General features: G+C 32.2%; 2 protein-coding genes and 1 long non-coding RNA gene across 4 annotated transcripts in view; all 3 read right to left on the reverse strand.

Moving 5' to 3' along the window:
• LOC105330472 (uncharacterized) overlaps nucleotides 1-14,483 on the reverse strand; it is a 320,443-nt gene that overhangs the window by 95,581 nt on the left and 210,379 nt on the right. The gene's annotated exons all lie outside the window — the stretch shown is intronic.
• LOC105348836 (fibropellin-3) lies at nucleotides 3,841-10,748 on the reverse strand. Its single transcript, XM_066074174.1, has 7 exons — nucleotides 10,641-10,748; nucleotides 10,231-10,344; nucleotides 9,510-9,623; nucleotides 6,482-6,595; nucleotides 6,205-6,321; nucleotides 5,889-5,964; nucleotides 3,841-5,591 (listed from the first exon to the last, which is right to left on the reverse strand). Coding segments are annotated over exons 3-7 (393 nt in total). The 5' UTR covers nucleotides 9,595-9,623; nucleotides 10,231-10,344; nucleotides 10,641-10,748; the 3' UTR covers nucleotides 3,841-5,590.
• On the reverse strand, nucleotides 11,140-12,812 carry LOC136272506 (uncharacterized). The gene is made up of 3 exons (XR_010710514.1): nucleotides 12,701-12,812; nucleotides 11,906-11,947; nucleotides 11,140-11,247 (listed from the first exon to the last, which is right to left on the reverse strand). It is a non-coding gene; the product is annotated as an uncharacterized lncRNA (long non-coding RNA).

Genomic DNA, 14,483 nt, shown 5'->3' on the forward strand with positions numbered 1-14,483 from the left:
TTCAGTGTCCTGGATATAAAATGAGGATAGCATCAAATTGAGATTAATGAGTCACACAAAAAAAGGACAACTTTCACCGTTTGGCCCTTAGACTTCAATAAATTCAATAAGATGAGTTTTGGACTGACCAATGTCCCTCGTGTAAACGGCTACAAGAAGAATGTGTAGGTAACCTACATCTTTAAATTTGCTTTATTTATCTAGATGACAGAATTATATTTTCTTCTACTTTCAGACAACACATCCATTCATTAGAACAGTGTTTTCAGCAATCCGGCAATATGGGTTTAAACCCCCCCCCCCTATATTCGCTAGCCTAGGCTTTTCGATTCATTTTGCTCCCCATAAACCCTTGGCGGATTTCATTATGATTGGCTGAAGCTGCGAGTAGCTGATCCAATCGTAGTGCTTGTAAATATAAACTTTAAAAGAAAACACATGTGTGATCTTTGGTAAAACATTCGGTGCTTTTAACAAGTTGAGACACAAGTTCTCCAGTACAGTGCCTCTTTTTCACTCCGTTTACATGTCCTTACAAAACACTATGAATAAAACATTCTGTGCTTTCCCTCGGTTATTACTCAATTCGTATTTAATAACATTGTTAATTATGTTCTGATATTTGGTAGTCAACAATGCCATGATGTGTATATAACCCGTTGTTTAATTCGATTAACATGTTAATATGCAAGGGGCGCAACTTAAGATGCTCGCTAAATAGCGCCACCACAACACCGAGCTTTCGTAATGAAATCCGACAAGGGTTTATGGGGAGCAAAGTGGACCAAAAACCCTTGGCTAGCGAAGATGTTTTCCCCCAGAAATTTTTATTTTCATTAAAGAAAGTAAAAAAGGTAAGACATATTGTCTCTAGTGAACGTATGATAATAACTAGACCCAGACAAGATCAACAAAGTCTAAAATTGGCCATTACCTTATGCCAGTAGCCGTGTTGAGAAGAACTATCCCAGGCACAAGCTACATTTTTCACTCTTGAAAAAATTGGCGTTAAGAAAAATATTCTGATTATCTAAAACGTAAGGAATTCACTGTTTTAAGGCGTCGCTAATGCTTGGCAGCCTTCTTGCATTTGTCTGGATTGGAATTCGTCCAAAAAGTCATGCTCCGCTCCGCCTTTCAAATGCGCATAAGAAATAAGTTCCTTAAAGTATTAAACGTATTACAAGATTTTTATTCCATTTATTCAAATTGTGTACAAAAACCACACTTTGCCTCCCTGGTTATTGACAACTCATTGCATAAGTACATGTATAAATTTGCTCAATCAACAGATTGTGGATGAATACAATTAGGTGTTAAAATTTACTAAATGTAATTTTAGTTTATCGCTTATATTTTAATTGGAGACGTATCTAGTGATTTTTTTTTGCAATAAACAAACACGATAATGCAATTGGTTTGGTCGAGCATTTTAGATCGCATGTGTTGTGGATTTGTTTGTAAACAACCACACTATAGGTAATGTTGTTTCAAACGTGAAATGAAATAAATAGTAGTATTTTTTATAACTATAATTAGGGACACAGCATTAATGTATTCAAATTATAAACCTTTGAAAATTGTTCAACTTACTGTTTATAGCAGAAAGAAAATAAATCATTTTTGAACTTTTCTACTTGTTTTTAAAGCAGCCAAAAAACATAATTCATTTATTTTTCTATTCTGATATTATTTGATATTTGACTATAAGTACAGACTTTCAAATTTTTGATATCAATATATATATAAGAACATGTCAGATCGACGCATTTGTTGCCGTTCTGGCGTTTGATTTTTACAGACAATCGCCCATTGACGTATGTTTAAAGCAAAGCTAACTCGATATCACACGTCATCGTTGGGTTTCTGCGTTAGCCATCTACAACTTTTAAAATACAGTACCCCCAGGAAAATTTCTGCAGCAAAGTTAACAAGTATTTCTTTTAATGGACTGCCGGCAATAATGATATATTGTTAGCTACAAGCAATCAACATGATCAGCTAGTTTGATGTAAAATAATTTTAAAAAAGCACTGTATTTTTACAAAATATAGATTATATTGAATCTGTACACCATAATTTTATCATTACAAACCGTCAACAAATTTAACTTTGAAATAAATTTGGGGAAAGCCGTTCGTAAACTCCTTGTCTAGTTTTATATTTTTAACGTAATTATTAAATGTTAATGTATCTTTTTCTTCTTCCTTAGAATACTGAGTAGGGCTCTTCAAAGAGCATTAACACGTATACAAAGAAAAAGTTGTATTCAAATAATTTAATGCGACTGAAAAACATTGAATGCCATCATAACTTGCTATTGAGGTCGCATTATAACGTAACCTTGTTTATAAATCAAGCCGTCTTCCTAGCTACTATTATGCAACATCAATAGATCGAGGTCAGTTCATGGATCATCTTTTTATGATTGAGGTAAGTTCATCGAGGTCAACTGCATTACAGAATGAATCTTTCGATAGAAATTCTTACGCGTGAGATAAAATGTGCATTCTTGAATTAACAGGTCGAACTGTATGGTATGTATGTTTGCAACTCTTAAGGTAAATGAATTGAAATAAAACTGAGTAAAATGTTATATATATACTAAACCAAACTTTAAGTTTTTATAAGAACTACATGTGCAAGCGGAATGTGTGCGCACGTGGAAGCATTTGCCGGATACCTCATATGGACACAACAGTGATCGGCCGAAGCCGATCACAAAAATTATATTTTTTATCAAAAAGTTTTATTTTAGGCATCTAAAAATCCAAAACCAATCCATGCCACCTGATGGGTACTGATGTCACAGAGAGATTTAATAGAAATTTACTTTTTATGTAAGGTACTTTAGAACATTCTCAGAAAGCAAACTGGAAAAGTCCTATCAACGATTTAGTCCATTTATACAACTCCCCGGCCAATGACACTACAGAATTCTCACCATTTTTTCTCATGTTCGGGGGAGAGCTAAACTTACCTGTAGATGTCATCTTTGGTTTGTCTTGTCCGTATGATGAAAGCAAGTGTACAACCAAGTACATATAAAAGATGAGGTTGCTTTTCATGAAGCATACAGACAAGCGAGGACAGCGACAAAAGCCTAACAAAACAGACAGAAGTCCAAACATGACCTTAAGCCAGAGCAGCTACATTAGGAATTGGTGACAGGGTTCTCGTTAGAATTGTATCATATGACGGGAATCGCAAAATAGCGGACACGTGGGAAGACAAGCCTTATATGATTAGTTTCCAACCAAACATGGCCATCCCTGTATTCAAAGTAAGGTGAGAGGATGGAGAAGGTCGTTCCAAGGTTCTTCATAGTAACCTATTTTAACCTATTGGGACTTGAAGTTTCCAATACCCAGATCAACACCACCAAAGCCAAGAAAATAAAATAAAAGGAGCTTAGAAAAGACAAAGATGATACTTCAGATACAGATAGTTAATTTTATTTTGTAGGTTACCCTGTAATACGAAGAAAATCCCAACAGTATTCCTCTACTCAACATTATGACGATCATGCTAAGATTACCACTGCAGATGATGTCATTACCACAGCAGATGATGAGATTACCACATCAGATGATGAGATTACCACAGCAGATGATGAGATTACCACAGCAGATGATGTCATTACAACAGCAGATGATGAGATTACCACAGCAGATGATGTCATTACCACAGCAGATGATAAGATTACCACAGCAGATGATGAGATTACCACAGCAGATGATGAGATTACCACAGCAGATGATGTCATTACCACAGCAGATGATGTCATTACCACAGCAGATGATGTCATTACCACAGCAGATGATGTCATTACAACAGCAGATGATGAGATTACCACAGCAGGAGATAAGATTCTTATAGCAAATGAAGATATTTCCAGATGAGGATCATTCCATTGAAAGTGATTAACCACAGTTAGGTATGGAGAGACTTGTTCCCGCTTCAAAGAGATCAGGAAGAGAGAAAGAGAGAGAGAAAAGCGTCCGACTGGACCAAAGACTGTGTGATGATGGCATAGGGTAAGGCAGGGTAAGGGTGGACATTTTAAGAATTTAAATTCTTGTGTATACCAAATGGCTATGTAGAAAATTGTTTCATCATTGCAGTAAATCAATTCTGAAACGTGCGTATATTCAGTTTCTTATGCAGTTTTATTTCGTATTTCTCCGTTGAATGACACAGACTTTATTCCTTCATCCGGAGGAGATTGTAATAGTATGATAATTATTGATATCATAGTAATTAAGCATATGAATTACATGTTTTACAGTAATATAACGACAGTAGCTTTCTACATACTTTACTTTCAAAAAATACGTTGAATGCAAATATTATTCTATGTTTACAGTGCTCACAATCATTAGATTAATTTCAATCATTACTATCATTTGTCACTGTGTCCATAGTATATGTTTGAACTCTCAACAGGCGTTATGTTTATTAGTAGAACCTGTAACAATTGTTTGGCGATTATTAATCACCGAGTGGTCTACGGATTAAACTGTTTTCCCCCGATTGCCTCAAAGAACACATGGCGGGTGTGACCGGTCAGCCGAGGATGTTCACTCCTCCGTGGCACCTGTACGTACATTTAACTTTATGTTTTGTTAGTTTGTTCTGCTCCTGTTTTGTATTTTTCCTTTGAACCTCTGAATTTGAATGTTGATTGTTATCATCATATTGCTATCAGTAATTTTAATAGCGGACAAATAATTCAAAAAATCAAATGGCCTTTTTAAAGAGCAATATAATTATGTTACAAAAATATTTTTAAACTCTGTGCTTCTAATTTTGGAATTTTTGACTTTATACAGTAAAACACGATTATAACGAAGTGCCAGAGACGGGTAATTTTACTTCGTTATAAGCGTAATTCGTTATATCCGTCAAGTTTACAACATGTAATAAAGTCTCGGGGAATGAAAAATACTTCGCTGTAAGCGCCATGAAGGTGTTCGCTATAACCGTGTCTTACTGTATTTCAATACAATGTCACAACACATAAACATACTCATAAAAATTCTAAATAATAAATTCTAAATGATAATAAAACATATACTATAATTTTAGCATATGCTTTATAACATAAAATGTTTGCACAGCCTATATCTTGACACACAACGAAATATTACAATTTGATTTCACCCCTACACTTATTTCTAAAATTTTGCATGACAGTTCTGTTTTGAACCCCAAAAAATAAATTCATTCTTGTATTTATCTATCAACATTTACGGAACAAGAATATACTTATAATTATATAAATAACTTATAATTTTGTACATTATGGACATGCGTTTTGGGAATCTTTGCATTATACAACTGATTCGAATATATATGCCTGTTAGAAATACACAAATTAAAATGGTGATGGCTTTTTAAAATATTCATACATTTCAAAAGATGTTCATACAACTTGACTTGTACAACATTTATTACTTATGATCTAGATAATAACTGCCATCTGATCCTATCTTAGTTATTTGATTATAAGTTGCAATGGTATGATCCTTGTGAGTTCACAATTCTTAACCTTTTTTGCGGACAGTCATTTCTTGAAAATACGTCTATATCTGTAATGCAAAACTCAGTAAGATATGATAACAGATAAGGAAAGAAGAAAAAGGAGGAGCGCGAGAGAGATAATGATAGACAGTTAAAAAGATTGATCGATAAGTAAATATGCTAATTGATAGATGTTGATCAATGGATCATTCGAGAAAAGATAGATATATATTAGATAGATGTATGGATATCTGGATAGATAAAAAGATAGATGGATAGATAAATAGATAGATAGATAGATAGATAGATAGATAGATAGATAGATAGATAGATAGATAGATAGATAGATAGATAGATAGATATACCAATGACATTCAAATGATCCTTGGGTGTTTGTGCAACTGGGTCCTTCACATGGATTGTTTATACATTCATCAATATCTGATCATAAAGAAATTCAGGAGTTTGATCAACAACTTTTTTGCCAAAAAAACCCCACCGAGATTAATAGTTTGACAATATACTTACAAGGTAAACAGATAGATAGATAGATAGATAGATAGATAGATAGATAGATAGATAAATAGATAGATAGATAGATAGATAGATAGATAGATAGATAGATAGATAGATAGATAGATAGATAGATAGATAGATAGATAGATATTAAAATACATATACCAATAGCACATGTTGGCCCCTCCCATCCTGATTTACTATGACAGATGAAGGATCCTTGTAAGTTTGTGCAGCTACTTGCTCCATTTGAACATGGCCGTGTCAAACATTCGTTTATATCTAATTGAAAGGAATTTGTTTATTCAATCAATACGTTAATTAAAAAAAGTCCAAATGAATTGTTAGAATATAAAATTATGATAGATAGATAGATAGATAGATAGATAGATAGATAGATAGATAGATAGATAGATAGATAGATAGATAGATAGATAGATACCTTGTTCGCAATGTGCTCCATCCCATCCATAGGCACAGATACAGGCATACGAGTTTATGGTGGTTAAACATTTTCCGCCGTTTTGACATGGATTATACTGACATTCACCGACATCTTGAAAAGTGAAATAAAAATATTATTTAAGAAACTGGATTAACCTAGAATATAGAAATTTTGACACGTTAAATACCAATAGTGTAACCTTTGATTTTAAGCAAATATCTAAAGGATTTTTTTTCAGTAAAGTAATACAAGTAACAGCAAAACATGTATTTTAAAAGCTAAATAGGATAGCTGTTGTTCAAGGGAGAGTGTACCACATAACCATGGAATACAGTGACATACTCGCCCCAGTTTTATTCTCGTTTCAGCGGGCGATTTAAGAATAGTTTGAACACAAAATAATTCTTATATTACTTTGTGATAACTAGGTAGTGAATGTAGGCGAATTTAAGACCGGGGAAACCCGTTCACAAATGATAAAGGATGAGAAAAGCACAGGACAAAAAAAAAAAAACCCTGCATACATGATTCTAGTCTCTTTTCTAACTTCTTTTATTATTTTTGTGAACAAAATAGAGTCCTAATTACATAATGAGGCAATCACTTGCTCGATTCTTACCTATTCACATTTTCATCCAACATTGTAAGTACAATAAAGTGTAGGGTAGTTCTTTGATACATTTGTGAAACTGAATACCTTCAAGAAGCAGCAACACTGTGTATACAGTCCAAAAAAGGATAGAAAAAAAAGAGTTTGAAATACTAAATTGATGCATAGAAACAACTACGTAACATGTAAAGCTGCCGGGTCGTTAATAAAGCTGGTTAATACTACAATTCCATAAAAGACGTGCGTTTTATAATTCTCAATTTGTAATTTCTTTAATATAGATACACTTTTTAATTTTGTATTTTAAGAGCTTTAAAATATTGGCGTTTTTTATACGTGTTTTGAACAAGAACTTAAATGTTGCTTTCCATATGAATTACAAAATTAACTAGATTCGATCTCGTTGCGAGCAACGAGTGGGTCTTCCGTGAGATTTTTGAGAAGAGAAGACGACTTTTAACACGAAATTGTTATTCTATCCAAAAAAATTGGAAATTTTTTTTTCGGCAGTCGGGGCTTGAACCCGGGTCGCCTGGGCCATGTCCACGACTATATCAACTGAGCTACTCGGGCTCTCGCTTCAGGACTTTGACGCTTAATTTCTCGAGAACGCCTTGATCGATTTTAAAACAAATTACATATTCTGAATCAGTAAGAGGGTCACTATCAACTGTTAAAATATAAAAAAGAAATATTAAAAAATAAAAAAGTCGAAAAATTTAATTTTTTAAATTTTTTTTCTTTGACAAAAAGAAGTGACGGCGGACACTTTCTTGAGTGTGTTGCGCCAGAAAAACAGTAGGTCTATCATCTCTGAAAATTTCAGCCTTATATCTTTACTCATTTTTGAAAAACCTGTCAGACAAAATTGACTTTTAAAAATCGTAAAATGACGATAACTTCCGAACGGAAGTGAATTTCTAAAAAATTTTCCCGCGGTACAAACTTCAGACGGCGGGGCATCTTTACTGAAAATTTAAAAGAAATCGAACGAGTAATCGCCGAGAAATCTTCTGCACAAAATGTGTAAGGAAAAAAAGAATAATAATAATAATAATAATAATAGAATTGAAAAAGAAACCGAAGAATAATAGAAGGGTCTTCCGCTGAAGACGGAAGACCCTAAAAATTATGTTTTATTTTTAGTCTAGGGAATATAACCAAATAAGACATTACAAACATAAAAACTAGCATGTCTGATGTCTAAATACACTGCGCTTTGATAATGTAGGTAAACCCTCTTAGTCGTTGCGACTTTTTTCTCCTATTTTTTTTTACTGTAGCTATGAACTAAACAGGAAATACCATATCTGGTTAAACAACATTTAAACGGCAATCTCTCGCAGCTAGATTTGATTCGTACACAAACTGGCAATTTACAAACCCACCCGTAAAAAATTAAAATATCATCTCTGGTGAAGCAGAACTCGATCTACTTCAAACTTGCCAAACCAATCCAGAGATAAATTGACGTCACAATGTTTTCACTTATTGTGTCCATAATGTCAAATTTGTTCCGGTGTCACTCTTTGTCAATTGCAAACACTTCTCTGCTGTAGTATCATGCGGTCTGGATGCGTTCAAATCACTTGTAAGTTTGCCGTTTAATTTGGTCAAATGGTTGTACATAGTTAACATTTTTTTTTAATTTAGCTTCTGGACATATTAGGAATTGTGTTAACTTTACATTCGGAATTTCGAGATTTGGCAATCACTTGTTTGGATCCTCCGTTCAGAATACGATGAATTTTGAGAACATCGATAGGATATTGATCAAGGTTGATCCCATTATTGAGAGTGTGGCAAAATCAGTAATTTTTCATTAGGGTTTTCGACCTATATAACGAATGTTCTTTTGCGAATATTGCTGATGCTTATTTGGAAATGGAATAGCATACTGGGATTTCATTTGACAATTTTTGTAAAAAAAAAAAAAGTGACCGTTTGGTTTCGTCCCCCGATTGTTAGGTTTATTTAACCTGCGTGTAATGCATCGATTGTTAACAAAGCAATTTTGCGATTTATTATTAAACAAAATGTACACAGGTCTACTTTGAATTTGCCAAAACATTATGACCTTTACTTTTAGAGATGCCAAAGTCGTTATACAATATAGACGTCAGGGGCAAATTATTATATGAGTCGAAATGGTAATCTCTTGTGTCGTTTGTTTAAAACACATTTTGTCCATCATTATTTTCATTGTAAATTGCTTAATTAATCATGAATCCTACTGCAATATATTTTTGTACACATAGGTAGCATAGCTATCGTTTTAAAGCGTTCACAATGGACAAGTGCATTTATGGGCACCGTATAAAAGTAAAAAAAAAATTAAATTAGATAGATAGAGAGACAGAGAGAGAGAGAGAGAGAGAGAGAGAGAGAGAGAGAGAGAGAGAGAGAGAGCTATACCTTGATCACAGAGTGAACCCTCCCATCCATTGACACATGTACAGGTAAACGACCCTTCGTTGTTTACACAGGCTGCTGCATTCATACAAGGATTCTTTTGACATTCATCCACATCTGAAAATTAAGAATGAAAAGTTAATGTTTATACTTTTTTATAAATTTCTATTCGAAATATAACTATAAAAAATGGATAGAACAAATTTATATTGATAGGTAGATATATATTTGAAGCCCTTTTTAGCAAGGTTCATTGATTGATATGTATAGACATATATCAATATAACAGAAAAATGAAAGGAAAGAGATATTTAAACATATCTAAACAGATTTATAGATGTATGTAGATAAATATATAAAGAGATAGATGGAACAATTAATAGATATATAGATAGATGGATAGATAGATAGATAGATAGTAGATAGATAGATAGATAGATAGATAGATAGATAGATAGATAAATAGATAGATAGATAAATAAATAGATATATTAATAGATAGATAGATAGATAGATAGATAGATAGATAGATAGATAGATAGATAGATAGATAGATAGATAGATAGATAGATAGATAGATAAATAGATAGATAGATAGATAGATAGATAGATAGATGGATGGATGGATCGATCGATCGATCGATCGATCGATAGATAGAGAGAGAGAGAGATAGATAGAGAGAGAGATAGATAGTAAGATAGAGATAGATAGAGAGAGAGATACCTTGATCACAGAGTGAACCCTCCCATCCATTGACACATGTACAGGTAAACGACCCTTCGTTGTTTACACAGGCTGCAGCATTTATGCAAGGATTCTTTTGACATTCGTCTACATCTTGAATATAAGGAATCAAAGTTAATGTTTATACCTTTTTTTCTAAATTTTTAGTGCAAATATGATTATAAATAATACATAAATAAATAGATATATTGATAGCAAGGCATATATCTTAAGGACTTTTGGCAAGGTCCATTGATCGATAGTTAGACTTAAAAAACGAAAGTAGATGTATTAAGGGAAAGAGGAATATTTACATATTTAGACAGAAATAGAGATATAGATCGATTGTTACATGTAGATAGATGGAAACATAAAAGAATAGAGATATATATATATATATATATATATACCTTGATCACAGAGTGATCGCTCCCATCCATTGACACATGTACAGGTAAACGACCCTTCCTTGTTTACACAGGCTGCAGCATTTATGCAAGGATTCTTTTGACATTCGTCTACATTTTAAATATAAGAAATCAAAGTTAATGTTTATACTTTTTTTTTCTAAATTTTGAATGGACACATAATTATAGATAATACATAGATAAAAGATATACTATAATGTATATACTATAATATATATTTGAAGTGCTTAATAATTAGGTACATTGATTGATAATTAGACTTAGAAAACGAAAATAGATAAATTAATGGAAAGAGTGATGTAAAAATTTTAGATATTAGATATAGATAGATTGATACATAAATAGGTAGATGGAAAGATAAATCAGTAGATAGACGGATAGATAGATAGATAGATAGATAGATAGATAGATAGATAGATAGATAGATAGATAGATAGATAGATAGATAGATAGATAGATAGATAGAGATAAATACCTTGATCACAGAGTGATCCTTCCCATCCATTGACACATGTACAGGTAAACGACCCTTCGTTGTTTACACAGGCTGCTGCATTCATACAAGGATTCTTTTGACATTCATCCACATCTGAAAATTAAGAATAAAAAGTTAATGTTTATATTTTTTCTATAAATTTCTAATTGAAATAAAATTATAAATAATGGATAGAAAAAATGTATATTGATAGGTAGATATGTATTTGAATCCCTTTTTAGCAAGGTTCATTGATTGATATTTAGACATGTATCAAGATAATAGAAAAATGAAAGGGGAGAGATATTTAAACATATCTAAACAGATTTATAAATGTATGTAGATAAATATATAAAGAGATAGATGGAAAAATTAATAGATAGATAGATAGATAGATAGATAGATAGATAGATAGATAGATAGATAGATAAATAGATAGATAGATAGATAGATAGATAGATAGATAGATAGATCTATGCCGTTGGGATAAAGTTAAAGAACAAGGAATTTTGAGGTAAACTATAAAGACCTGAAATAAGATTTGTAGAAAAAATACTTTGTTTTCATATTAAACGCCGTATCAGCCCGAGACACCAATGTCAGCCCTCGGCCCCAGCAAATATTGGTCTAGGGCTGAGACGAAGTTTATAATAGAAAAAGGTCTGTATTAATTTATTTATTACATACTTATAAAATAATAGCATATCTAACACAATTGTATGCCTCCATTCATTGAAGACGTAAAAACGCATGAGTTACGTCAAGCACTAACCTTTATAACAATTTCCACTCTCACAACGATGATTTGTTTTTTCTGAAAAAATTTAAAGAATGCAGATCATGTATACAAATAAACATTTAAACAACTTGAACTTGGCAAAATCGTCTAGAGAGGATACTGATTTATTACAAACACCATGCAATGTGTTGTTTGGGTATATTTGGTATTATGGGTATTTTGGGTTTTCATATTTCAAAATACACATATATATTCAAATATGATACTAGCAATTGTATGTTTTTCATTATTTAATGAATGCAGTAAATGGAGAATTTCTTTACAGGTCTGGGATATTTAAAAACTAGTGTCCTGTGCACCAATACGTATGCGTGTGCAAGAAACTATCGGTTTATCACTTAGGGTATGCCAAAGTTAAAGTTTTCAATTTAAGACAAGTCAATCCTTTGTTGTTAGTCATTTTGTCTAAGTATGTATACGTCATTAACAAGAGTATTTTAAGCAAAAACACAAAAACTATGCAATCAGTTTTTAGAAAAGAAAAACCAGCTACATTTATTGTTCAAAACATTGGAATGTAAAACAAAAAATATCGGCTTCTGATTTGTGCCAATAAGCAAAAAATAGTAAGCGTCTTTATAATTCGGGTGCTAAATTCCAAATGCGAGACAGTAAACACTAACTATTAAAAAACTGCAAAAATATCTTCTAGAAAAGAAAATGCCAAAAACATAATTTCCTATTCAACTTTAATTTTTAATGTTTAATTACATGTCATGTTAAACTACACTTTTAAGCAATAAAAGCGTGACATTTTACTATCATTACCTTTGATAAGTAAACCAAGCACTGTACAGAAAGCGATGAATACTGCAACGGACACAACAGACACGACAGTCAGTACGATCTGTGCATGTTGTTCAGTTTTACGTCCGCCTTTGAAGAAAAAAAAATAAATTTTAGAAATAATAAATATGGAAACATATAATGATTCAGAGAATTATTTTAGCCTAATGATAATACTCTACTAATTATAATATTAATAATAATTATTATTGTTTCTCTTATTTGAAAATTATTATTATCACCTCTCAGATGTTCGCCAAGATCTGGAGATACTGACGACATCCTGTTCACTGTATGCTTAGACTCAATATGATTTCTTTGCAACTATCAAATGGTTTAACAATTATTTGACTATAATTTCCTTATTTCCAATGTTTTCACTTTTATTCCTAACTGTACTTTTCCCCTAATTTATTTTTTTAATTTTTTTATAACTATGCATTTTTTAATAGAATGTTAGGGATTGGGTAATACTTTGTCACATAATTGCTCATCTAAAGTTGTGAAGGCTTTTAAGATTAAAAGGGTATTTAAATATGCACTTTTAAAAAAGAAAACAATTTTTTTTATCATTGGTACCGTTTACAAAGATAAAGGTTCATTTGATTTTTCCAAAGTGCATTTATTCAGTATACTTGGTACAAGGACACAACATGGTCCTCTGAAAGTAATTACCATTGCGTCGCCAAATTTAACCGATAAGGGGGATTTTGACTCAAAATGAAGTTATTCTACGATATATCAAATTATTATTTCATAATACCAAGTGAGTAAAAACAATGAACACACGGCGGGTACAACCGGTCAACAGTGGGTGCATTTTTTTTTCCTAGGCACCTGATCCTACCTTTTTTTTGAGGTCCGTGTTGCTCTGCTTTGAGTCTGTATTTCACTGTATTGATTTTTGAGTGGGTTTACTTATTAAGTTAATCTGTTTTTGTTGGTTAGAAATAACTTGACCCTAATATAAAACTATAAAACTCACTCCAGTACTAACATAACCTACAAAGAAATTTGTGCATGTTAAAAAATGTTGAAAAACGTATTTTAGCGCGTTATATTATGGCAAGTTTAACCGTTACTTGCACTAGATAAAGTGTGTATTGATGGCGGAGAACAGCTATATATTGCGTCATAAACGATCTTTCATTCAGTTTTGCGATTGTGACGTAATATTGAGAATTCGATGTTTGTGACAATCACTCCTGCGCGATATGTCTGCGCAAAGTTAAATGGGTTGGTCGCCTTTAGTATTGTGGATTTCTTCTAGCAAATGTATGTAATAAAAAAAAACATAAATATGGCAATGCCAATTTATAACACGTTGGGCGTTATCTTGACCAACGGACAAAGATCAGAATGTATTCTCACCTAAATTATTTTTGTCTTATTTTAACGCTGAACGTTTAAGCCCATCCATACTTCAATATTTACGATATTAAGCGATTAATGTTTCAGTTAATCAGTTTGAAGCCCCCCTCCCGGATTTTAAACTCTAATTTCATTATTTGCGATTTTAAACAATTGACTTTTCGGGTAATAATTGTTTGCCCTTCCATGGTTCTTGGTTTTAAATTCAATATTTACGATTTTAAGCATTTAAACTTTCAAATACGTGGTGATGAATGTTATCAAACGGTTTATTTTAAAAAATGCACACATATATTAATTTAATTTAGCTATAACTTAAGTAAACAAACCACATGCATCCATTTCATAATACACACATTTAATAATAGAACATTTAATAGAATGAATATACAAT

Source organism: Magallana gigas, chromosome 10 (assembly GCF_963853765.1).
Source record: "Magallana gigas chromosome 10, xbMagGiga1.1, whole genome shotgun sequence".
In the NCBI taxonomy this organism is placed as follows: Eukaryota; Metazoa; Mollusca; class Bivalvia; order Ostreida; family Ostreidae; genus Magallana; species Magallana gigas.

Excerpts from the sequence above, each read along its gene's own strand:
- LOC105348836 (XM_066074174.1), bottom strand. The coding sequence starts at position 9,594 with ATGAATGCAGCAGCCTGTGTAAACAACGAAGGGTCGTTTACCTGTACA. Across the intron at positions 6,322-6,481 it reads TGGAGCACATTGCGAACAAG|ATATAAACGAATGTTTGACA; the intron begins GTATCTATCTAT and ends CCTTTCAATTAG. Across the intron at positions 5,965-6,204 it reads GGGGCCAACATGTGCTATTG|ATATTGATGAATGTATAAAC; the intron begins GTATATGTATTT and ends CTTTATGATCAG.